General features: G+C 63.1%; 11 protein-coding genes across 11 annotated transcripts; 5 read left to right on the top strand and 6 right to left on the bottom strand.

Moving 5' to 3' along the window:
* Nucleotides 1-158: 158 nt before the first annotated feature.
* On the top strand, nucleotides 159-2,045 carry COLE_03169 (uncharacterized protein; the record flags this gene model as incomplete). Its single annotated transcript, XM_065626273.1, has 3 exons — nucleotides 159-363; nucleotides 455-1,080; nucleotides 1,119-2,045. The coding sequence occupies 3 exons, from the start codon at nucleotides 159-161 to the stop codon at nucleotides 2,043-2,045; spliced, it is 1,758 nt and encodes a 585-aa protein (XP_065482542.1).
* Nucleotides 2,046-2,153: 108 nt separating this feature from the next.
* Nucleotides 2,154-3,722, bottom strand: COLE_03168 (uncharacterized protein; the record flags this gene model as incomplete). The annotated part of the gene is made up of 3 exons (XM_065626272.1): nucleotides 2,154-2,291; nucleotides 2,324-3,164; nucleotides 3,547-3,722. The coding sequence occupies 3 exons, from the start codon at nucleotides 3,720-3,722 to the stop codon at nucleotides 2,154-2,156; spliced, it is 1,155 nt and encodes a 384-aa protein (XP_065482541.1).
* A 2,326-nt stretch (nucleotides 3,723-6,048) lies between these two features.
* On the top strand, nucleotides 6,049-6,855 carry COLE_03167 (uncharacterized protein; the record flags this gene model as incomplete). The annotated part of the gene is made up of 1 exon (XM_018424706.2): nucleotides 6,049-6,855. One exon carries the CDS (start codon nucleotides 6,049-6,051, stop codon nucleotides 6,853-6,855), a length of 807 nt encoding a protein of 268 aa, XP_018274808.1.
* Nucleotides 6,856-8,049: 1,194 nt separating this feature from the next.
* On the bottom strand, nucleotides 8,050-8,766 carry COLE_03166 (uncharacterized protein; the record flags this gene model as incomplete). The annotated part of the gene is made up of 1 exon (XM_018421618.2): nucleotides 8,050-8,766. One exon carries the CDS (start codon nucleotides 8,764-8,766, stop codon nucleotides 8,050-8,052), a length of 717 nt encoding a protein of 238 aa, XP_018274809.1.
* Nucleotides 8,767-9,271: 505 nt separating this feature from the next.
* On the bottom strand, nucleotides 9,272-10,497 carry COLE_03165 (uncharacterized protein; the record flags this gene model as incomplete). The annotated part of the gene is made up of 2 exons (XM_018420597.1): nucleotides 9,272-10,371; nucleotides 10,407-10,497. 2 exons carry the CDS (start codon nucleotides 10,495-10,497, stop codon nucleotides 9,272-9,274), a joined length of 1,191 nt encoding a protein of 396 aa, XP_018274810.1.
* A 454-nt stretch (nucleotides 10,498-10,951) lies between these two features.
* Nucleotides 10,952-11,491, top strand: COLE_03164 (uncharacterized protein; the record flags this gene model as incomplete). The annotated part of the gene is made up of 2 exons (XM_065626271.1): nucleotides 10,952-11,382; nucleotides 11,416-11,491. 2 exons carry the CDS (start codon nucleotides 10,952-10,954, stop codon nucleotides 11,489-11,491), a joined length of 507 nt encoding a protein of 168 aa, XP_065482540.1.
* A 301-nt stretch (nucleotides 11,492-11,792) lies between these two features.
* COLE_03163 (uncharacterized protein) lies at nucleotides 11,793-12,608 on the top strand (the record flags this gene model as incomplete). Its single annotated transcript, XM_018425670.1, has 3 exons — nucleotides 11,793-11,853; nucleotides 11,889-12,496; nucleotides 12,582-12,608. The coding sequence occupies 3 exons, from the start codon at nucleotides 11,793-11,795 to the stop codon at nucleotides 12,606-12,608; spliced, it is 696 nt and encodes a 231-aa protein (XP_018274812.1).
* Nucleotides 12,609-12,769: 161 nt separating this feature from the next.
* COLE_03162 (uncharacterized protein) lies at nucleotides 12,770-13,099 on the bottom strand (the record flags this gene model as incomplete). The annotated part of the gene is made up of 1 exon (XM_018427137.2): nucleotides 12,770-13,099. The coding sequence occupies one exon, from the start codon at nucleotides 13,097-13,099 to the stop codon at nucleotides 12,770-12,772; it is 330 nt and encodes a 109-aa protein (XP_018274813.1).
* A 507-nt stretch (nucleotides 13,100-13,606) lies between these two features.
* Nucleotides 13,607-14,380, top strand: COLE_03161 (uncharacterized protein; the record flags this gene model as incomplete). The annotated part of the gene is made up of 1 exon (XM_018427138.2): nucleotides 13,607-14,380. One exon carries the CDS (start codon nucleotides 13,607-13,609, stop codon nucleotides 14,378-14,380), a length of 774 nt encoding a protein of 257 aa, XP_018274814.1.
* A 557-nt stretch (nucleotides 14,381-14,937) lies between these two features.
* COLE_03160 (uncharacterized protein) lies at nucleotides 14,938-16,257 on the bottom strand (the record flags this gene model as incomplete). The annotated part of the gene is made up of 1 exon (XM_018425671.2): nucleotides 14,938-16,257. One exon carries the CDS (start codon nucleotides 16,255-16,257, stop codon nucleotides 14,938-14,940), a length of 1,320 nt encoding a protein of 439 aa, XP_018274815.2.
* A 2,736-nt stretch (nucleotides 16,258-18,993) lies between these two features.
* COLE_03159 (uncharacterized protein) lies at nucleotides 18,994-20,809 on the bottom strand (the record flags this gene model as incomplete). The annotated part of the gene is made up of 4 exons (XM_018425969.2): nucleotides 18,994-19,557; nucleotides 19,652-19,881; nucleotides 19,957-20,029; nucleotides 20,081-20,809. 4 exons carry the CDS (start codon nucleotides 20,807-20,809, stop codon nucleotides 18,994-18,996), a joined length of 1,596 nt encoding a protein of 531 aa, XP_018280073.1.
* Between the last annotated feature and the right edge of the window lie 1,662 nt (nucleotides 20,810-22,471).

The following is a 22,471-nucleotide window of genomic DNA, read 5'->3' as shown; positions in this document are numbered from 1 at the left end:
AATGGCAAAGACGACAGATGAATGACAGCAGCCTGGAATGGAACTCGTGTTTAACCCTCTATCTCCATCCTCGATCCAGGCACGCCCTCCACCCGTGCCGTGCCGTGCCCGGCCAGGATGATGGCAGCTCACCATCAAGACTTTGCTTGTGCACTCTCATGCACCCCAAGAACCCATACAACGACGCACGGCCTGACTTTGCCGTGCTCGCTGGCAAGTATGCCGAGCTCAAGCCGTTCGTGCGCGGCAACAACATCGACTTTACCGATGCAGCCGCCCTGCGTGCTCTCACGACTGTGTTGTTGAAGGAGGACTTTGATCTGGACGTCCGGTTGCGCGAGGACAGGTTGTGCCCGACAGTGCGTGTAATGCTGGCTGCGCTGATGCCAGGTAGCCAACCGGTATGTCGACGCCGTGGTGCATTGGAGCGGCAGGCAGATGTGTGCGGCAGCTGACACCAGCCTCGACTACGTCCTTCTCTGCCTCGACCTCGCAGGCCCCGGCCCCGTCCGTGCCATTGACATCGGGACGGGCCACGTCGCAATTTACGCGCTTCTAGTGCATCGCCTGCGTCCGGACGTGCACATGACCGCGACCGAGCTGGACGCGACGTCACTCGCGCACGCGCGCGAGACGGTGGCCGCGAACAAAGCGGGTGGGAGCATCAACGTCATTGCCGCGCCCGAGGGGCGCATCTTCCCCCTTCCTGCGGCGGGGGAAGATCTTGACGGTGCAGAGTACGCGTTCACGATGTGCAATCCCCCGTTCTTCGCATCGGCGGCGGAGGTGGAAGCAAGCCGTGCGCGCAAGGCCGGGCCGGCACCAGCGGCGCCGACGGCCGCCGCAAACGAGGAAGTCACGCGCGGCGGGGAGGAGGCGTTTGTCGGTGCCATGATCGCCGAGAGCCGGGGTCTGCCCGTGCGCTGGTTCACCTCGCTTGTGGGGCGGTACGAGAGCCTGCACGCGCTCGTGCGGCGCGTGCGCGAAGTCACGGACAACTACTATGTTGTGAGCTTGCGGCAGGCGCGGACTGCGCGCTGGGTGCTGATTTGGGGGTACGGAAAGGAGCGGCTGCCAGATGTAAGTGGGACTCGGAGTGCCTGCGTAGCTGATGGCAGAGCATGACGCGGCCGGCCATGCTCGACCCCACGACGAGCTTTGCCCGCCTCCTCCCGCCGCCAAATACGTTCTCGATCAAGCCTGATCCGCCACGGACGCGGGCGGAGATAGCGGGGGTGGTGTTCAGGGCGCTGGAGGAGTGTGGGCTGTGGTCTGGGGCGGGGGCGCGAGGGGGTGCGGCTGCAACCTGCGGGGGGAGCGGGAAGGAGGGCATAGGCGCTGCGTCGAGCGAGACGGAGCCAGCGGCGGCGGCTGAAGAAGCAGGAGCACCAGAAGTCGTGGAGTCGAGCCGGAGAAATACTGGCGACGCCGCCGACGACCGAGTCGAGCGAGCCCCCGATGACCGAGCCTCCGACGACCGAGCCACCGACGATCGAGCCACCGACGAGCGGGCCATCAAAGACGGGGCCGACGAGGCCATCTCCACCGATGATCAACCCCACGCCCACGACCCCATCACCCTCGCCCCAATGGCCAACACATGGTCCCGCGCCGCCCGACGCGCCGCACAACGCGGCGAAGCGCCGGCGCTTGCATCCGAGCCGCTCTTCCGCGCGCGACTGCGCATCACTGGCTCCGACGCCGGCGAGGTGTCGCTTGACTGGGAGTGGGGCGAGCGGGAGGCGGTGGACGGGTTCTGGAAGTATGTGTTGAGCAAGAGCGGGCTGTTGAAGCGTGCGCGGGGGGAGGGTGGGGGTGGGGAGGAGGTGGAGGGGGGAGCGGAGGGGGGAGAGAGGGGAGGGAAGATGGTGAGGGGGGAAAGGGGCGAGAGGCGAGGTAGAGGAGGTCGAGGGGGACGGGGGACAGGCGAATGGTCTAGACGAAGGGGAGGATGGGGAGGACGATATGAGGATGTGCGCGGGAGGGCGAACGGGGGTGCGCGCGACGCAGGCTGGGGTGGGAGAGGCGGCGGGGCTGGCGCCTGAAAGCGCTGTGTAGCTATTATGACTCGCGTCTCGGACCTGAACGTGACGACATGCAACAGTGCTGTTTTCTCGCATCTAGCACTTGATCATCACAACATGAGATGGTGTTTAATTCAACAACGCAGTACTCTCCCTGCCGCCTCCACCCCTATCCCCGCTGCCCTCGCCACCCCCCACGCCAATATGCTCGTCCACAAAGTCCAAACACGCCTCGATGCACTCGTCCCACCCCTCGTCCTCGGGAGTCTGTGTAAGCCCGGGCTCGTCTTATAACCCACCACAAGCTCGAAATCAAACATGTGCCCTTTGCCCTCGGGATACACCTCGGCAACGGGCACGCCCTTTCGGCGGAGCTTGTCGGCAAACTCCCACGACTGCTGTATGCGGACGTCGACATCCGCCGTGCCGTGGAGTATGAATGTGGCGGGGTACGTCTCTGCCCTGTCGAGGAGGTGGTACGCCGAGTGTGCGGTGACGTGGGCCCAATACGTGCGCGGCGTATGTTCTTCGCGGCGGAACACGGTGGGCATAAGCAGCCTGTGTTTCGCGACGTAGCTCCACAAGTCGTTGCGCGCAAAGTGGTGCCGGGCCGGCGTAAAGTCCGGCACGCCGAGGGCGGCGCGGCACTCGGCGAGCGGGACGGCGGGGGGCATCTCGTACGCCCACGGACTCTGTGTGACCGCGTTGCGCGGGTCGCGGTCCGCGAGCGCGTCCGCGAGCTCGGCGTCGTCCGCGACGTAGTACTCCTCCACCGCGACTTTGCGGTACGGGTTGTGGTGGTAGTCGTCTGCAGCGTTGGGCGCGCCGTACACGTCGACGAGGACGCGCGGGGGCGGGAGCGCGGCGGCGTGCAGTGGCGCATGCGCGACGAGGCAGGCCAGGCTCGCGCCCCCGCTCGAGCCGCCGACGACCCAGGCGTCGGCGTCCGCGCCGACCAGGCGCGGCAGGTGCGCACGGCACCACGCCGCCGCGGCGAGGCAGTCGCCGAGCATGTCGGCCATGCTCGCGTGCGGCTGCTGCCGGTAGCCGACGGAGGCGATGGCGTAGCCGTGTTCGCCGAAGGCGCGGGTGACCCAGGCTGTGGGCGCTGTCCACTTGCCGGCGGTGTAGCCGCCTGGGGGGGGGGGGGGGGGGGGGGGAGGGTGGGGGGGGACAGGCGGGAGGACGAAAGGGGTCAGTGGGGAAAGTGAGTGAGATGGGTGAGTATGGCCGTGGGTGGGGAGGGGGGTGGGAGAGGGGAGTGGGTGAAAAAGGAGTGGGAGTAGGGAGGGAGTGGGGAGGGAGTGGGGAGGGAGGTGAGCCAGCGCAGAGGAGGAGAGGCGAGTGAGCCGACAAGGAGGAGAGTAAGCAATGAGGCGAGCGCGAGGAGAGCGAGCGAGCGAGCGAGCGAGGAGGAGCATGAGCAAGTGGAGAGGAGAGGAAGCGTGTGCCAAGGATAGAGCAAGCAGGCAAGCGCAGACGAAAGCGACGAGACGAGTCAGCCCCACGCACACAAACACACGACACCCCACGCAACCAAAACCCACCGCCATGAATCCACAACAACCAGGGCACGGATCCATCACGTTTCCGCTTCAGAGGCGGCCACACGCGTATGGGGAGCTCGACGGAGTGCGTGACCTTGTAGATGTGGTCTTTGAAGCCTGGGCGGCAGGGGGGGAGGGGGCGGCGGGTCATGGTGCGGGGTGGGTGGGTGGTGCTGGAGATGGAGTGACGGACTGGACGTTGGACGGACTGGACGGTGGACGGACAGGACGTTGGACGGACTTGGCCGAGATTTGCCTCCGGAGATGTGGAGGTGGGTGGCGCTGGCCATGTGAAGGCCATGTGGAGGCCATGTGGATGCTATGTGGAGGCCATGTGGAGGCCATGTGGAGGCCATGTGAAGACCGCATGAGGCAGAGGTGGAGGTGAGCATGTGGCGGGGATGTTCGCCACCTGGTAAGAATGGCCGTTGAGACGACCACATTGAACAGCTCGTGGCCAGGCTTGCCATGTCCAGGACATGCGCGACAGTACGCCAACTTGTCGGCATGTCCGACTTACACCCTAGCGCAGCTAAGCCTCATTGATCACTGATGCACCCCCGGAATCCCTCCGGAGGACATGAGCAATCCAGGAGCCCCCGAAATCCTTGCGAATCCATGCAGCTTGCAGCTTGCACCGTCTCCGGCTTGTCCACCTTTCCACCGTCCACCTGCACAAGCTCTACACAATTTTGATCGCCCAGCCTAGCCTCTGACTATAGTGCTTCTGACCAGGGCCTCAGGGCCTTAGATCGGCGCGGGCGCAGTCAAGGGCGAATTTGGGTCCGCTAATGGCCTGGGCCACGCCACAATTGCTTGGCGTGTATTTGGGGAGGGGAAAGTTTGGCAGGTGGGAGGGGCACGGGGGAAGTGACGGGTCCGAGGGACGGGTTAATATTGGAGGGAGGGAGGAGGGAGGCATGGAAGGTAGAAGACGCTTGGCGAGATGCTGCACGCCGTGAGCATCAGCGGCGCGCGGCGGCGGCGGCGGCGGCGGCGGCGGCGGGGTGAGCGTATTTCGGGGGTTGGGGGTAAAAGTTATCGTCATGATGCAAAGCGGGGCGGGGGAGAGGTCAAGAGGTCAAGGCCAAACATGCAAACACTGCGACTGCGCGAACTATTGTACAACCTTGGGTGAGGCATAATGGGGTTAAGCTTGGCCAGAATGACCGGGGGATTGGAGTGTTTGGTGCTTGGTGCTTGGTGGATGTTCTGCCCCTGCCCCTGCCGCGTCATGCTTCGGCGGCTGGGTTGGGGCGATCCGCGAGTCTTGGGTTGTGCATTGGGTGTGCATTGGGCCTGGATGTGGAGTGGATGCGAGTGGTGGTGCCTGCGCTCATGCTCTCACGCCGCACGCCGCACGCCGCACGCCGCACGGATCGGCAGATGTGGATCTTGGGGCGGGGGGTGGATGGACATGGGAGGGGCTTTGGGCTATGGGCTATGGGCTATGGGCGATGGGTCTGGCTTGTATGGCTTGGGTCTCCCTTGCATCCTTTGCATCCTTTCGTCCTGTGCATCATCATCGCCCGCACCATCGCCCGCACCATCACCGCCCCCCCTCTACGCCCTCTGCACACACACACCGGGGGGTGACAATCGTTTAGCGTGCCCAGGCCTGATTCAACCACCCACCACCACCACCACCCTCGGAAGAGATTATTGTAGAGGCCTGGAACATTATGGCGTGGTAGGGAGAGGGTGAGGAAGAATCGGGGGGTGACGGGGGTGGCAAGCAAGGCAAGCAAGGAGGTCCCACCCCGTGGCGTCCATGGCGTCGCCCTCAAAGGCAGTCGGAGGATCCATCCCACTTGTGATCTTTGGCTTGGCAGGTTTACGGCTCCAGGATCTTCATCAACTCTCAAGGCACAACTCGAGAGTGCCAGACGGCGGGACACCACGCGGCAGACGCGGCGGCAGACGCGGGCAAACGCGGTTGGACGCGTTTGGAGATCCTGAGTGCTGCACACAAACCCTGACACTTGACCGACCGAGTGTGCCCTCATCACGGGGGAGCCCTGAACAAGGTGACCTCTGTTTCCAAACCTGATGTCGCAACCACCCTCCTTTCGGTGGATCGCGATGGACTCGGGTCCTTGGTCCTTGCTTGCTCCCGCACCTTGTCCCCCCCCTCCCCCCTACCCCCGTTACCCACGTCGCACTCCTTCCTTCCTCTCTCTCTCTCATCCTCACACTCACTCACTCACTCCAGCTCACTCAGCCCTCGCACCCACCCACCACACCACACCACACTCGCTCTCTGACCACCCTCTTTCTCTCCCTCCCCATCATATATAACCCCCCTCACCCCCTCTTTCCTCTTTCTTCTTCATCCGTCAACAATCTCCCCCCCCCCCCCCACTCGTAACAACACTCTCCTAGCTTGCAGGCAAGCTATTTATCCTCTACTACACTCTCCCGTCACTCTTTGTGTTCTCCACCTCCAAACTCCCCCCCTCCCCAAACTAAAACCAACAATGAAGTTCACCACCTTCGCCTTCCTCGCCGCCCTCACCCTCGGTGTCGCCGCCGCCCCCACCCCCGAGGCTGCTCGCGGTGACGGCCGCCGCGGTGGAGGTCGCCACGGCCACAAGTACGGTGGCCAGCGCAAGTACGGCCACTCGCACAAGCAGCCCCAGCCCGACGCCCCCGCCACCACTGACGAGTGGGACGAGAACGAGCCTTGCGTCAACGGCGTCGCTGCCCCCGTCCAGAACAACGCTGTCGCCGGCGCTTCCTCTGCCATCTCGTCGGCCTCGGCCGTCTCGTCGTCGTCGGCTTCGTCCTCGTCGTCGTCGGCCGCCGCCGCCGCCGCCCCCACCCCCTCGTCGTCGTCCTCGGCCACCCCCGAGCCTACTCCCTCGTCGACCTGGACCCCCGAGCCCGAGCCCACCTCCAAGTGGGAGGAGCCCCCCAAGCAGGAGGAGCCCCCCAAGCAGGAGCCCCCCAAGTCGAACGGCGGCCGCCAGGGCCAGATCACCACCTACTCGGTCGTCGACCCCGCCCAGAACCACGGTCTCGAGGCCGGCACCGTCGCTTGCTACACCCTCAACCGCAAGTTCTCCAACTCTGACTACATTGCCGCCGTCCGCACCTCCGAGTTCCACCTTGGCCTCTGCGGCAAGTCTGTCAACGTCTGCGGCAAGGCCGGTTGCGCCAGCGTCCAGATTGTCGACTCGTGCGCCGGCGGTGGCTGCAAGGACCTCGACCTTTCGCCTTCGGCCTTTGCGGCCGTCACTGGCGACAACACCGGCATCTACGATGTCACGATTGAGGGCTTCTAAACGTGTACGGCTAGTACGCGCTTTGCATTCCCTCTTTCTTTACGACTACTACTACTATTAGAGTGTGATGCCTGATCACTTGGCATCTTATACTCTTCCCCCTTCCCCAACTCGCGCTCTTCGCTGGCCGACTAGCGCACGTCACTCCCTTGTATCAGAGTAGACATCCCCCCCCCCTTTTCTCTTTTTTTTCCCTCTCCCCACCCGTACACTTATTCGGTATGCCTTTTTCCTCTTTTTCACCCTCTGGTAGGGGCGGCACTCAACACCCTTGATGGGCGGCCGCTTGTTGCGGCCCCCTCGACGGGAGCCGCAAGGGGTTGGCGGTCGGGCCGGCTAGTCTGGTCATGTATTTGAGATGGGACGGGACGTTGAGCGGGGCGGCAGTGGTGGCGAGCGACTGATGACTGACGGCGGGGGCGACGGGGGTGGCAGTGGGCGTGGGTGTGTGCATGTTTGGTCGGATTAAGGATTTCATGGCTTGGCAGGATGGCCGAGGAAAAGGGGTGCCGCCATTGAGGGTCTGTGTCACTGTCCCCGCGTTCCCACCCCCATTCCACGCGACGTGCGACGCGCGCACATGCCGCTCCCCTGCACCCTGACTTCATTGATCCCTGATCCCCTCGATCCAAGCTCAGCCCGGCGGGACAGGGCAGGCACGCGAAGCGACGCGTGGTGTCGGGTCCTCGCTTGATCGCCTGATCGCCTGGCATCGTCCGCACGTCGCCCAGCAGGCACTGGCGTGGCACGACAAACATGGCGACTAGGTGAGCATGAGGTACACATGACAGTGCCTCACCACAGAAGGATGGAGCGAGTAGAGAGACGTTTGATGCCTAGATTCGCGAGGCGGGAGCGAGCCGCCGGCACCGGGGTTGGTTGGTGGACAGAGCAGCCATGCGCGGCGATCGGGAAGACCAGCGTGGGGGCGCGGTGTCTCGGCTGAGATTCCGTAGAGCCAGGAGGGGTTGTTACTGGGCTTCTCGTGCGACGCTCGGTGTGCTCGACGCTCGGCGCTCGGCGCTCGACGGGCTCGACGCTCGACGCTCGGCGCTCGGCGCTCGACGTGCTCGCAGCAAAGCCCCAGTTCACCACCGCGACAGCATAACAGTTCTCGAAGCGCCATACTCTGAGTGACTGGCAGTCGCTGCCCCGTCCAACTCTCAGTCCACATACCCAGCTTCATGCCTACATCTACTTTCCCTCCGCCTCCAGCTTGGCCGTCATCGCCACCCCAGCGCGCACACTCTCCCTGCGCGCAGCGACATTCGGCGCCGTCGCCTCGAGCGACTGCTGCAAAATATGCGCCGGCGCCGTCTCGGGGTCGCCCGCCTCGAACGGCGGCGCCGGCGCATACTCGAGATACAGCTGTTTCCGCATCGCCTCGTCCTGCCCCACCAGCTCGGCCGCGAGCGCAAGCGCAAAATCAATGCCGGCAGTCACGCCCCCGCCGCTCATGACGGTATACGTGCCCTCTTGGCCGCGGTCGGTGACGATGCGCTCCGCGACGGGGATGCCGCCGCCCTCGGCGACGAGCTCGCGGAAGCGCCAGTGCGACGTCGCCCGGCGGCCGCGCAGCAGGCCCGCGGCCGCGAGGATAAGCGAGCCCGTGCATACCGAGCAGAGGTGCGTGAGGCGCCGCGAGGTCGCGCGCAGCCAGACCAGCGTCTCGGCGTCGGTCAGGAGCGCGTTTACCCCCCCGCCGCCCGGCACGATGAGCACGTCGAGGGGTGGGCACGAGGCATACGTCGTGTCCGGAAACATGCGCAGGCCCGTGGACGCCGCCACGGGGTCCAGCGTCTTCCAGACCATGTGGGTTTGCACCTCCGGAAGGCCGGTGAGCACGTCGTGCGGCCCAATGATGTCGAGCTGTTGCACGCCGGGGAAGAGGAGGAGGCCGACGTGGATCATGGTGGGGGCTAAGAGGGCTGGCGTGAGCGTGGGCGTGGGCGGGGTGGCTCGTGAAGTGAGAGACACGGCTCACATTGTTGGGTGGGAGAGAGGTTGCTCCGACGTGCACGAGGACGTCTAGAGACAGCAGACGATCGGTTTATATCCTGTCCAAGCTCACAAGTCACAAGTCACAAGTCACCTGTCCGAGTCAGAAGCGTCGACTCCAGATCGTGGAATGTCGGCTCTCGGCTATCACCGGCGCCGTGCCGACTGCGGTTCCATGCTTTCTAACCCTGCCTGCAGATCGGCAGAACGACAACACCATGCGTCCATGCTACCCACGTCGTACACCATCATGCATAAGGCCAGCGTCACCAGCGTCGCCAGCATCTCCAGCGTCTCCAGATGTAGTGGCATAGTTTGGCGCGCCGCCCTCGCTTCTGCGACACCCCTCTAGTAGCCCAGTGCATCTAGTCGCCCTGCGCATCCAGTAGCCCGCACATGTCTACTAGCCCTCGCCCGTCTAGTAGCCCAGCTTCGCGCGCTTCCGCTCCGGCCCCTCTCGCCCCTCCCGGCCCTCCCCAACCTCCCCCGCCTCCTCCACCAGCCGACGCGCAACCTCCACAAACTCGTCCACCGCCGCCGCACTCGTCTGGTGGTGCAGCACACACCGGTTGCCCGCAATCGCAATGGGGTCCGGCAGCGCCGCGAGCGCCTGCCCCACCGCGTCGACCGTAATGCCCCGCGGCGGCTCAAAGAACACCATGTTCGTGTCCACAGGCGCGGCGAGCGTATACCCCGCGTCCTCAAGGCCTGCCGCGAGGCGGCGCGCGAGCGCATGCGTCCCCGCCAAGCGCGGGAAGTGGTGCGTGATCGCATGGTCCGCCATGGCGGCCAGGCTGCCGGCCTGCCGCCACCCGCCGCCGAACGCTTTGCGGAACCAGCGCGCGCGGTCGACGAGCTTCTTTGGGCCGACGAGCGCGCTCCCGATCGGCGCACCCAAACCCTTCGAGAGACAGAGGGACGCGCTGTCGAACGGCGCCAGCAGGTCGGACAGCACAGTGCGCAGTGCGTCCTCCCCCGTACCCAGCCCGCGCTCGTCCGCCGCGCGCGCGGCCACGTTCCACACGCGCGCGCCGTCCAGGTGCAGCGGTATGCCGTGGGCGTGGACGAGGGCGGCGATCTTGACGATCTCGGCCTGCGGGAACACGATGCCGCTCAGCGTGTTTTCAAGACAGACGAGACGCGTCGGCGCGCGATGCACGTCGCTCCCGAGCTGCAGCGCGCCCTCGACCTCCTCGGCCGTCATGTGCTCGCCTCTCGGCGACACGGTGTGTGTCGTCGCCTGCGAGAACAGCGCGATCCCCCCCGCCTCGTACTGGTGCACGTGTGCGCGCGCGTCGACGAGCACCGCATGCGGCGGCTGCACGAGGTGCGAGCGGATCGCGAGCTGGTTCGTCATCGTCCCGCTCGCCGCGAAGAGGCACGCCTCCTTGCCCGCGAGCAGCGCGATGCGGCGCTCGAGCGCACACACATCCGCGTCCTCGGCATACACGTCGTCGCCGCGCGTCGCTGTCGCTGCCGCGCGCAGTTGCGCATCCGTCGGCACCGTCAGCGTGTCGCCTGCCGTTAGGCGTCGCGCTCACGAGGAGACCTACTCCGAAAGTCGCGGCTGATCTTGTGCAGCTGAGCGACGTTGCGCTCGCCCCCGAACTCGGCCGTCACGTCCGGCTCGCGCGCAGTCGCCATTGTCCGTTTGTGGTATCTAAGCATGTAGAACGAGCGGGGAGATATGCGGCGCGGGACGCTTTGGGAGACGAGGTGGACGACGCTTGGCCGCATGTCGAGAGTGAGAGGGTGGTGGGAGTGGGCAAAACGAGAGACGTTGGCGGGAATGGCCGGAAATGGCCGACAATCCGGCGACGTGCCGACATCCGAGATTGCAGCAGAGGCGGGGCTTGTAATGGCACGCGTCCAGCGACTGAAGCACACTGAGCTGCTGTCACTCGCTGTGCACACGGGCGTCTCTCAGCCCAACGCCCCGATGCATTCGCGACTCGCGTTGCGTAATACACCGCGCTCTCACACGCCACGGCGTCGGCGTTGACATCGAGTGGCAACGGACACCCCCCCGATCTCCGCCTCGCCACACGCCGATCACCCCAACCACCGATCGTGCCACTGCTTACTCCACACCATCCACATGTCCGCCACACTGTTCCGCCCCAGTCTCTGCCTCGCGCGCCCGCTCCCCGCGCTGCGCTGCGGCCTCGCAACCTCCTGCGCTGCGCAAGCACGTCTCTCCAGCAACCCGTTCGACCCGTTCCCGCGCCCGTTCGACCCGCCACCCGCCCCGCGCGGCCCCGTCGACGCGCTCGCACACGCGCCCGCCCGCGCCGGCGAGACGCCCGCAAAGCTCCGCGCCCGCCTCACGTACCAGTCGCGCAAGCGCAGCTCGCTCGAGAGCGGCCTCCTCCTCTCGACGTTTGCACGCGACTTCCTCCCCAGCATGAGCTTGCCGCAGATGCGCGAGTTCGACCGCCTCCTCGCCGAGCCCGACGCCGACATCTACTCGTGGGCCGTCGGCAAGCGGGACGCGCCCAAGCGCTGGCACGACAGCGAGGTGTTGGATAAGTGAGACCGCGACGCCGCGCCGAGCTGACCCAGGCTGCGCAAGCACGCGCGTAACGAGAACAAGGTCGTGCGCCGCACACCCGACCTCGAGGACATTGAGCGCGAGTAGAATCGATCCCACAGTTGTTATCTTGCTACCTTGCATATCTAAAGCATGAATGTTGTATGATGGCGGCGGCTGCGATAGCAGCGGTGGCGGCGGTGGTGGTGGCGGCGGCGGCTGTGCATGGTGGTTGCGTGGGGTGAGGGGTTCCCCACGGCCCGTTGCGTGGCTGTTTCGGCGGTCGTCGGCGTCCCCCGGTGATCGGTGACGCGTTGCATCTCCACATGTGATCGAGTTGCAAGCGTGACCTTGCGTGTTTTGACACAACACCCATCGACCCCTCGCACGACCGCACAAACTAACCGACATGCTTGCTGCGCTGCTCGCCCAGCCTTCCACGTCCCGAACGGGCGCGCTCCTTGCGCGCGGTGAGCTTTCTCTTGCGTGGACATGCTGACGTGAGCCATCGCCCAAGCCCAGCTCCCGGCCCCCAACCACGCACCACGACGACGGCTACATCCATCCCGCGCAGTGCCAGCCGCACACTTCGATACACAGCTCCTCGTGGAACGGCTGCAGGAGCATGGGATGACGGCGGAGCAGGCCGAGGGACTCTCAAATGTGCTCGCCGAGGCGATCGACGAGAGCGTGCGCACGACCGAGGCCGGCCTCGTGTCCAAGAGCGCACAGGAGAAGCAGCGGTACACGCAGAACGTCGACTTTGCGCAGCTCAAGAGCGAGCTCGAACTGCACGAGAAGAACGACCTCACGCTCATGAAGGCCGAGAACGAGCGGTTGCAGGCTGACGTAGAGCGGCTCAAGCAGCGCCTCCGCGAGGAGATCACGCGCACCCAGGCCGGGGTGCGGCTCGATCTCAACGTCGACAAGGGCCGGTTCAAGGACGACGCCGCACAGCAGGAGCTCAAGATCAAGGAGGTCGACACGCGCATCGAGAGCGAGATTGCCGGCCTCCGCACGCAGATCGAACAGGCAAAGTTCTCCATCCTCCAGTATCTCGTCGGCGTCGCGACCGGTTCTGGCGCACTCCTGCTAGCGTACATGCGCATGATGGTGAGTAGTCTGTGTGCGCGCGATTGGGCATGGTTGCTAACGGCAGATGTGAGGTCCATATGCATGTGTATGTGATGTACAACAGTGTGCAGTGGTAGAGGGGGCATCGTGAGCGTGATGTAGGATGCCTTAAACGAGCAGCCGAGGTCGCTCCTCGCTTCCCATGAGCCTGCACTGTGGGCCATGGCGCATCTTCGCGTCAACTGTGCGCATGCTCTAAACGCCGGACCCAAATGCAGATGCGGCCTTCAGCAGAGACTCGACGCGGCTCTGTCATTTCAGCGTCGCTCTCCCTCTCAACCTACATGACTTGGCCGCCAGCCGCGCCTTGATCTCGGCGATCTTCTTGTCAAGATCGCGGCCTTCGACCATGAGCTCCTTGCGCTCCTGCTCCAGCCTGCGGTCAACGCTCATCCCTCCCCCAACGCACTGCACGATGCGGGCCTTGACCGCGCGCTCCGAGACCAGGTCCTTGCTCTCGGGGACCTTGTCCAGCTCGCCAGCAAGGTAGTGCTCCTTGATGGCGAGGCCGCCGTAAAAGCTGAGGGGCACGACGACGAGGCAGGAGCCCAAGAGGATCTTGTTTGCTTGGGAGAGGCGCATGGCGGTGAGCTGAAGGCAACAGAAGAGAGGTGGCAAATCGACACCGGCGAGTGTAAATGGGTGGGCCAGATACGGATTCAGGTCGCGCCCCCAAGCTGGTTGCTCTCATCATCAACATGAGCTTGCGCACTCCTCGCCCGGGTCGTTGACCGGCATCTCCATATGAGCCGCACGCGTGTAGCTCGGAAGGACGCCTCCATTGTCATGTTTGTTGTTCTGCCACGAGCTGGTGGGCACATCGCAAGGCACTCACCCGCCCACCCAGTGGCGACTGTTGTGGTTGGCTGAAATGACGTAACGTCATGAGAAGGACAAGACACTCCGGCATCATCTGATCTCTCACACCCGACACGGACAGGCCGACTGGGCTCTAGTCCACCTGCTCTGGCACCTGGCCCGGCTGGTCCACCTGCCTGCGGGCCACGCCTGCCAGCTGATATCCACTCCACGCTCCCGCACTCCGTTCCCCGGCGAGGCCGGTCACCGACATCACTGGACGGACGGTATATGCGCGCGCCCGGAAGATCCAGCCTTAAGACGGCCACCTCGTCCGTGTATCCCATCACATCTCACCCACTCGTACACACCATGGCCCCCCTCGACCAGCAGATCCAACAGACGCTCCGGCGCCTCACTGGCCTCATTAAGAGCGGCTCAAAGCCCTACCTCATCGCCGACCACCTGGCGCTCGCCCGCATGGGCCCCCTCAGCGTCAAGGTAGTCAAGGACAACAACGTCACATACGTCGACAACCCAGCGACGCACTGGGTGCTGGAGAGCTTCCAGGCGCGCGCCGCCGACGCAGCCGACGCCGAGCGAGCCAAGCAAGCGTCGGCCGTCATGAACGAGCTCCTGCACCTGAACGACGGCGTCGACTCTCGCCTCACCCAGACACAGGAGGCCATCGGCGAGCGCATTCAGCAGGTGAGTCTTTCGGCTGCATGCTCATGGCTGTGCTCACACCAGCGCAAAGCGACAGGCGAGGACCCCGCCGCCGCCGAGTGGATCGACAAGTTCCGCAGCGCCTGGAAGAAGCAGCAGCCCATGACCATCTCCGGCGACCTCGACTTCGACGGGTACCCCGACTCGCCAGCGTCGCCTTCGCCACAGCGATACCTCAACAGCTTCCTGTCGCTCATCGAGGCGCTTCCAAGCAACGCAGAGATCGTGCTTCTCAGCGGCTCGTCGGCGATCGTCTCCAACATCGCCAAGTTTGCCGAGGACGAGGGGCACATCCACACCGTCGTCATCGACGAGAACGAGGTGTCACACCTCCAGTGAAGGATAGGCACATGTAGGTTTCAGAAGTACCCAACTGTAGGTGTCCAACAGTCAAAGCAATGCATCAAGTCTCGAATGGCGGTGTGAGGTCGGGTCTGTGCGAAACTCATTCAGACGGTCGGCTCTGCAAAACTCATTCTTATCTGCAAGTACCGCAGGAGGGCGGCATCATGACTGTTACCTCAGCCTTTCAGTGCACGGACAGTGCAGAACGCACGGGGATGAGATTCAGGCGTGCATCAGCGCCTGCTTGCCGCAGCCCTCGTTGATCTTCCGGAGCACTCGTTGATCGAAATGCTGGCCTGGGTAGGCCTCCACTCCCCGTACACCACCTGCAGTGCGAGCCCAGGGGTCACCTCAGCCACCCCGACAAGCGCTACCCAAGTCTGCTGGTGGCACCGCCTCCTTGCGCCCCAATCCCGCGCTCGCAATCAACGCCCACTGCCCGCTTCGTGGGAACTGATTCATAACTGCTAACGTGATTGCTATTTCGCTTTGTCTAAACTTTCAATTTCCTAACATGGTCCACTGGCCATGACACTTGCACGGCGCGCAGCCTAGTCCGAGTCCGAGTCCGAGCCCGACGTGGCCGACTTGGCCGAGTCCGAGTCGCTGTCGCGCTTCTTGAAGCTCAGGCGGCGCTTGGCAACCTTGACCTTGGTGGCCACCGAGCGGCGACGGTCGCTGTCGCTACCGCTGCCGCTGTCCTCAGACGCCGAGGATGCGGAGGAGTTGCCGCGCTTCACCGAACGCTTGACGGTGCGCTTGCGGCGGCGGTCGCTGTCGCTCCCGCTGTCCTCCGAGGCCGACGAGGCGGACGAGTTGCCGCGCTTGACGGCGCGCTTGCGGCGGTCGCTGTCGCTGCCGCTGTCCTCCGAGGCCGACGAGGCCGACGAGTTGCCGCGCTTCACCGAACGCTTGACAGAGCGCTTGCGGCGGTCGCTGTCGCTGCCGCTGTCCTCCGAGGCCGACGAGGCCGACGAGTTGCCGCGCTTCACCGAACGCTTGACAGAGCGCTTGCGGCGGTCGCTGTCGCTGCCGCTGTCCTCCGACGCCGACGAAGCCGACGAGTTGCCGCGCTTGACGGAGCGCTTACGGCGGTCGCTGTCGCTGCCGCTGTCCTCCGAGGCCGAGGAAGCGGAGGAATTGCCGCGCTTGACGGAGCGCTTACGGCGGTCGCTGTCGCTGCCGCTGTCCTCCGACGCCGACGAAGCCGACGAGTTGCCGCGCTTGACGGAGCGCTTACGGCGGTCGCTGTCGCTGCCGCTGTCCTCCGAGGCCGAGGAAGCGGAGGAATTGCCGCGCTTAACAGAGCGCTTAAACTTGAGGGTGCGGCGGCGGTCCGAGTCTGAGCCGCTGTTCTCGCTATGGCTGTCGTCCGATGAGTCACGCTTCACAGAACGCTTGAACTTAAGGGTGCGGCGGCGGTCCGAATCCGAGCCGCTGTCGTCGCTGTGGCTGTCGTCGGAAGAGTCGCGCTTGACGGCGCGCTTGACGGCGCGGTTAACAGCGCGGCGGCGGTCACTGTCCGAGTTCGAGTCCGAGCCGGAAGAGTGGCTGTCGCGGGACTTGAGGGCACGGGTGCGGCGGACGGCCGAGCGCTTCTTCACCGCGGCATGACGGGCGACGGTGCGAGCGACGTGGCGGCGACGGTCGTCATCGCTGTCGGAGCCGGAGTCGTCAGAGTCGGAGTCAGAATCGCCACGCTTAGCGACGCTCTTGGTGCCAAAGAGAAGGTTGGAGGCGCGGGCCATAAGGCCCTCCGAGCGGGCCTCCACAGCGGAGCCACCACCGATTCCAGCGTGGGCCGGAGGGGCCGGGGTAGGTGCCGCCTTGGCGAGGGTGAAGAGAAGAGCAAAGAGGATCCTGACCTGCATGAGTGGTTGGTTGTGTGATGTGAAGTGGAGTTGTAAAGTGCTGAGGAGATGGCGAAGACGGTGCAATTGATCGGGCTTATATGTCAATCAAAGACAGCTCGAACGCCGCCACTTCCATCGACGTCCACGCTCACACGAGCAATAGTCAAGTGCCACATTGATGGTACAATCACACAAGGCACAGCATTACGTTTGGGGCCCTACCTCGGAGCGACCATACACCGCTTCCGCGTCGCACACGTGCCGTATCAAGGACTGTTCCAGCCGTCATTTAGGCTCTGGACAACTTGTCTCGGCGTCCTTGGCGAGTTCAAGCTCGGCCGAGGCGGCGTCGGCGGCGGCGGCGTGCGGAGGCGGGCGAGTTGTGAGATTGGTCCGTTCTCAAGTCCCCCGCATTGTCATACTACCTCCACCAATGGCTATTGTTCCGCTCTAGGGCGTTTCAGCCTGGGGGGTCTCCACAGGCACGCTGAACTGATGTCATCCACACCTCTGGGATGTCAGTTGGTCTCGGCACACAGCTATTATCGACGCCCATGTCTTGGTATGGGCTGGAGCACTTGGTACACTGCCATCGCCATCGCCTCGCCACCATCCGCAGTTTGAGTCGACGGCCTCGTCCGGTCCAAGTTCCTGTACATGTCTGACACTGTGGAAGCAGGCGGCTGGAATTCATGAATGGGTTTGAGTACCAGGCAGTGTTGCATCCAACAAGAACTTGTGTGCTCGGACGACCCGCCGTGGCCAAACGATAGCTCGTGCGATCTCATGACTGGAGAGCGCGTGGTGAAACGTGTAAGGCTTAAGCCGACGGGCGATTACAGCATGCAGGGACCAAAGCTATCGCCAAGCGCTTGCCCAGACGTCCCCGTTATATCGGTAGGAGACATTCCGGTAAATCCCGCTCGCCCTTGATCTGGGGCCAACAAGGTTGTTAACTGTCTATTAACTCCGGTATCGCTCTGCTGACATCGCGAATGTGGCAGTGTCGTCAGGCAACCGTTCCTCTGCGTCCAGAAGCCACCCTTCCCCACCCTCTATTGTTAAGCAGCCCAGGGAGCATGGACTGTCGAGGAAGCCAGCATGTCAGAGCACACGGCTTGTTTGAGGTCATCGTAAGGTGAAAGGTGGGCTGGTCACAATTCGCACGCCATAGTCATCCGGTGTTGCCCGAGCTAACCCGGCGACTCATGCGTTTTTAATGGTCGTCTGGACCTGCCGGGTCTGTTCGATCGCTAAGTCTGAGTAGTGTAAAGGCGGAGGAGTCGGCGCCAAGCCTGCCAAGAAGCAACTCACCCGAATAGATTTGCATTGGCTCATGGAGATACAAATGATTCACATGCAGCATACTCCCCGACGGTCTCGTGATCACAGACATGTAAATCAGCACTAAGCATTCTGGACGTGGTGTTGCTCAGCACAAGTAATTCACGCCTGGCACCCGGGGGCAACACGAAAGCAAAGGTGATGCTGAATCAAAGTGCCACACTCATTGCCTCAGAAGCCACTGTGCCTGGGAAGGAGTTTAGGCGGGATGCCAAGGCGCCGACCCAGCGGCCCCACGCACGTTCGTTATCTCGGCCTCGCAACAGCGCAGTGGCACGGGAGTCTAGCCCGGCGTTTCCAGACAACAGGAACACCGGTGTAGTAGCTTGCAGGGGAGGAAGGTGAGATGCGGGAGCGTAGCGGACGTGAGTGGCTCTGCAGCAGCCCGATATCCTCGCCGCGACGATAAGCTTCAACGTTTGGGGTTCTGGTGCGGACGAATCTCCAGTTCCCATCCTGTTCCTCGTCACACGTCAAGAGTGTTCCTCCGTATCGCGCCGAGCCCTTGGCCGATCAGGCGGTGCACGTAAATTGCACTAGCCAAGGCCACAAAGCAGCGGGCATTGGCAGGTGAACAATAACGGATTAGTGGAGGATGTCATGAGGCGTAGCAGTGGTCCTACGTGAGAGACAGGCCTAAGGACCTATCGGCCCTTCTATGTGGAATGAAGTGGCGGTGCGTGTGGCGGAAGGCATTAGTGGCAGAAATACTCGCGTGGCGAATGTAACTCTGAGCGTAGGAAAGCTGGAGGTCGCCTCCGTACTCACTTGCTCCCGCGCCACCTCGTGTGGGCCACATACAACGACATTTGTGCAGCACCAGAGCAGTCCGCAAGGCGGTGCCATTTCGGAGCAGGGTTCATGGTTGCCGCCTCAGGATTATGAAGACATCGAATATCGCGACAGCGGCCAGTGCCATTGGCAGTGAGGATGGACTCTGAAGGACAGATCTTAGCTAGGTGGGCGAACGGGCCGCGTACTCCAGTCATTGAATGGCGGGGCGAATGGCGGGGCCTTCAGTAGCAAACCGTAGGTGGACTTAGGCGTTGAACACAGCTTGGCTCTGTGCTGTGTGGGCGACTAGCCCCGGCATGTCATATCATTGGCAATAATCAACCCGGCTCAGTTTGAGCGGGGATGGAGCCTTTGACATCGAGTCGGCTTCAGCAGTAAGCTGGCCGCGAGTGACAGGGCTCGCGACTGGGGCGCCCCGAGGTTCGGTTCAAAGGCACTTGTCGATGGCTCAGTATCAGATCGCCCCTTTGTCATAGCACTGGGCTTATGAAAGTTGTCATGAGACCCTTGCATCGCCCCGCGTGATCCTTTGGCTGCTGTTTTGCGTTATATGTGCATCGCCACGACATGCATCATCCTCATGCTGCGCCTCGCTCGCGCTCCCGCCCCCAACGTTCACGCAGACGCGAACTCGCGCTCGACAATCAATTTCTTCTGCACCTTGCCCATGCCGTTTCGTGGGATGGCATCCAGCACCTTGAGTTTCCGTGGAAGCTTATACGCCGCCAGCTCGGAGCGCAACTCGTCCCGCAAAGTCTTAAGCTCGACAGTCTCGCGGTCCGTGACGATCACCGCCCCTACGACCTGCCCCCACTCCTCGTCCGGCACGCCGACGACAGCCACGTCCTTCATCCCCGGCAGCTCTAGGATGGCACGCTCGATCTCGATGGCGCTCAGCTTCTCGCCTCCGCTCTTGATGATGTCCACGCTAGCGCGACCGAGAATCTTGAGCATCCCCTCCTCGCCCGCCTCGCCGGAGAAAATGCCCACGTCGCCTGTGCGGAACCAGCCGTCACGGAACTCCTTGACTGTCGCCTCGGGGTTGCGCCAGTATTCTTTGGTCACTTGTGGCCCGCGTACCTCAATGTCACCGGGGATGTCGCGCGCCGTAATGATGATGTTCTCAGCGGGGTCCCACAGCCGGATCTCCATGCCGGGGAACGGGAAGCCAACGCATCCCTGGTGTTAGTCTTCGCCCGCGAGAGAAGTAGCGGGCAGGAGTGCTTCCCGCGCCAGAGCAGAGCAGAGCGCCATGCAGTCTCGCACCGCTCACCTTGACACGCTTTTCGTTCTCCCATCCCGTGCCGGCAATTAACCCGGTCTCGGTCATTCCGTATCGCTCAAGAATGACCTGTCCGCCTCCGATGCCGTTCTCCCATGCGGCCTTGACGCTAACGGGTAACGGCGCAGATCCGGACACCTGAAGACGAAGCTTTGCAGATGCAGCAGAGGCCTCAGCCTTGCGCTCAGGTGCCATTGCGTTGTGGGCCGCGATGAGGCGGGCTTACATTAGCTTAGGCCGTGGTGCAGAGGCATGATGAGGGGTGGAAGAGCGGGGAGCTTGAAGAGTACACCTACAATAGCCTGTAGGCACGAAGAAGAACATGGTAATTGGCCGTTGGCCATCTGCATTGATCCAGCGTGCCCACACCTGATGTCAGCCGCCTGGTCTGGTAGAAACCTCAGAGCTACTAATACCAACCTTGTCCGCGTCAAACTTGTCCCACATCTCGACGCTCGCGCCAGCCCACAGCGTTGGGAGGAGACCAACGGCAATACCGTGGAGGTGGTTCAGAGGAAGAATATGCAGAAGGTTATCGTCCTGCGTCCAGCGCCATGCCTCGACCGTGCTCTCAACCTGCGCGGCCAGCGACGAGTGGCGCGTGACCGCGCCCTTTGGCCGGCCTGTCGTTCCCGAAGTGAAAAGCATCATGGCACGAGCGTCCCCGTCGATGGGTGCGAGCGCCTCGAGCGCCGCCGCCGCGTCCCCGACCTCCTCCACGAGGTCCTCAACGGCAACCTCCATGATCTTGAGTTTCTCTCCCTCCTTCTTCTGCGCCACGAGGTTTTCCGCACGCGCACGGTTGTTCTTGTCCACCAGGATCAGCGCACAGTCAGCCGTGTTGACGAGATAGGCCTGCTCGGGGATCGGGAGCGAGGGAAGCACAGGGATGGCAAGCCCGCCTGCCGCCCAGATGGACAGCAGGCCCAGAACTGCAAGATAGCCTTTGTCAACAAGGAGGGCGACGCGAGCCTCGCGCAGGCCGTCGGTGCGTTCTCCGCAGACGGCCAGGCGGGGAGCGAGGCGCAGAATGTCGACCGCAAGGCGCTCATAGCTCGCCTCGAAAGGTGGGACGGCAATAGCGGGCGCGTCGGGCGTTGTACGTGCGCGCGCGGCAATGCGCGCCAGGAGTGGGTATGAGTTGAGCATCGTGATGTGAGCGATGGGCAGCGAAAAGGGAGGATTTTGAAGGTCAAGAACTGTCAGTGATGCGCAAAAGTGGGGTCCCCGAATCGGCCCGCCGGAGACATTCGGGCCGGAGTTGTCATGAAAGTTAGGCCGTGCCAACCATCCTGAGACTTCGCTCTGGGCAGGCGACCGGGATGAGCATGGCCTGGCCGTAGGAGGAACACGCTGAGGTTTGATAGTGGATTTAGTGGACTCATATGCGAAACGCATTCCAAACGCTGACAGGTGTGGTCAGGAGGGTGCACTCTTAAATGACTGAATGTTGTCATCACCTTTCACAATAGCTGCCCATTGACAGTGGGAAATCAGATCTCAACCGGTCAGCTGCTCATTCCGTTCCTCAGCTGGCCACCTCGAAGCATCCCGCTTGAAGGATGCAATGGGACCTGGCCACGGTTTGCACATGACTGAGAGATAAGACGGAGCGGCGCTGATACGCCTACATCCCGTCGCGTACGTTATCTATCCGCTTGCCATCACGAGCTGCAAGATAGGCTTCCATTTCAGTGAGTGGGTTGCGATAGCAGCACAGATGCGAATGAAGAAAACACTCATGCCTGGGCCACTGCTAAACGGTATGTGACGCCACAGCCACCCTGGCGGTGGCGGCAATCTCAGTACACAGACCGCTGGCGGCGGTCACTGGCGATGCCCTCGGTAAAGTGGTGATGGACTGGGACATGCACACGTCGGAGTGATGGCCAAGATGTTCGGCATCGCGCCGCCTCGGTGTTCGCATGTGCCACGCATCGTCGCGTAAAGCTTTACCCGCAAGCGTCAGTTGTTTTCCATTCCATTCGCCCACGGGGACCCGGAGTGCTCTTCCTCCTGAGGCATTTGTTATGCACATCTGTCATCCCCGGAAAACGTAACGAGGACGCCAGCGCAGCAGGAGATGAGATTGACGATCGAGGGGCGCCGGGTCGGGGTCGGGTAGAAGATGAGGCTAAACTAGGGTGATCAGCTGGCTTTCTTCCCAACAGATAACTGGCTGTATCTTTGCCACATTCACCGCCCGTGTAGGGCACACCGGGGACACTGGGCCGCTCTTCAGCCACAACTGAGCCCTCCTCAGGCTGCACTCATCCATCGGAGCTGACCGCTGGCCTGGCGTGCCGCACACCCTGGGCCCCCAGATCGGTCACCATCACAATCGATGCCCTGCGTTGGAGGCCACTGCCCAATGCCTGGTACCAGATCCGGATAAGGCGTCACTTGCCCCTGCGGCATGTGGAATGGAAGGTGCCGAAGACTGAGCGTCTCACAGAGTATAAGGCCTCGACATGCGCAGGAAATGTCTGTTGTTCTCCACAGCGGCATCCAGATCGAGCTGAACCACAAATCACCTCGCTCTTTGCCGGCTTTCTTACCACCTCAAACCGTCCAACTCGCTCGGTTCTGTCGACCTTGACATTTTTCCTTTTGCTACGCACTTGTTCACCCGCCCCTCCCCTTCCCCCGGCGCCCCCAAACCTACTCGTACATCATGAGCGCAGACAAGGTCGCCACCGCGACTCCGCGCGCGGCCTCGCTCTCCGAAAAGGGCGACACTAACATCCATGTTGCGCACGCTGACGCGCCCGTCGAGCTGGAGCGCCGCTTCTCTTTCCTCGCATGTCTCGG

Source organism: Cutaneotrichosporon oleaginosum, assembly GCF_008065305.1.
Source record: "Cutaneotrichosporon oleaginosum strain ATCC 20508 chromosome Unknown ATCC20508_contig02, whole genome shotgun sequence".
In the NCBI taxonomy this organism is placed as follows: domain Eukaryota; kingdom Fungi; phylum Basidiomycota; class Tremellomycetes; order Trichosporonales; family Trichosporonaceae; genus Cutaneotrichosporon; species Cutaneotrichosporon oleaginosum.
This window is presented reverse-complemented; position numbering and strand designations above follow the sequence as displayed.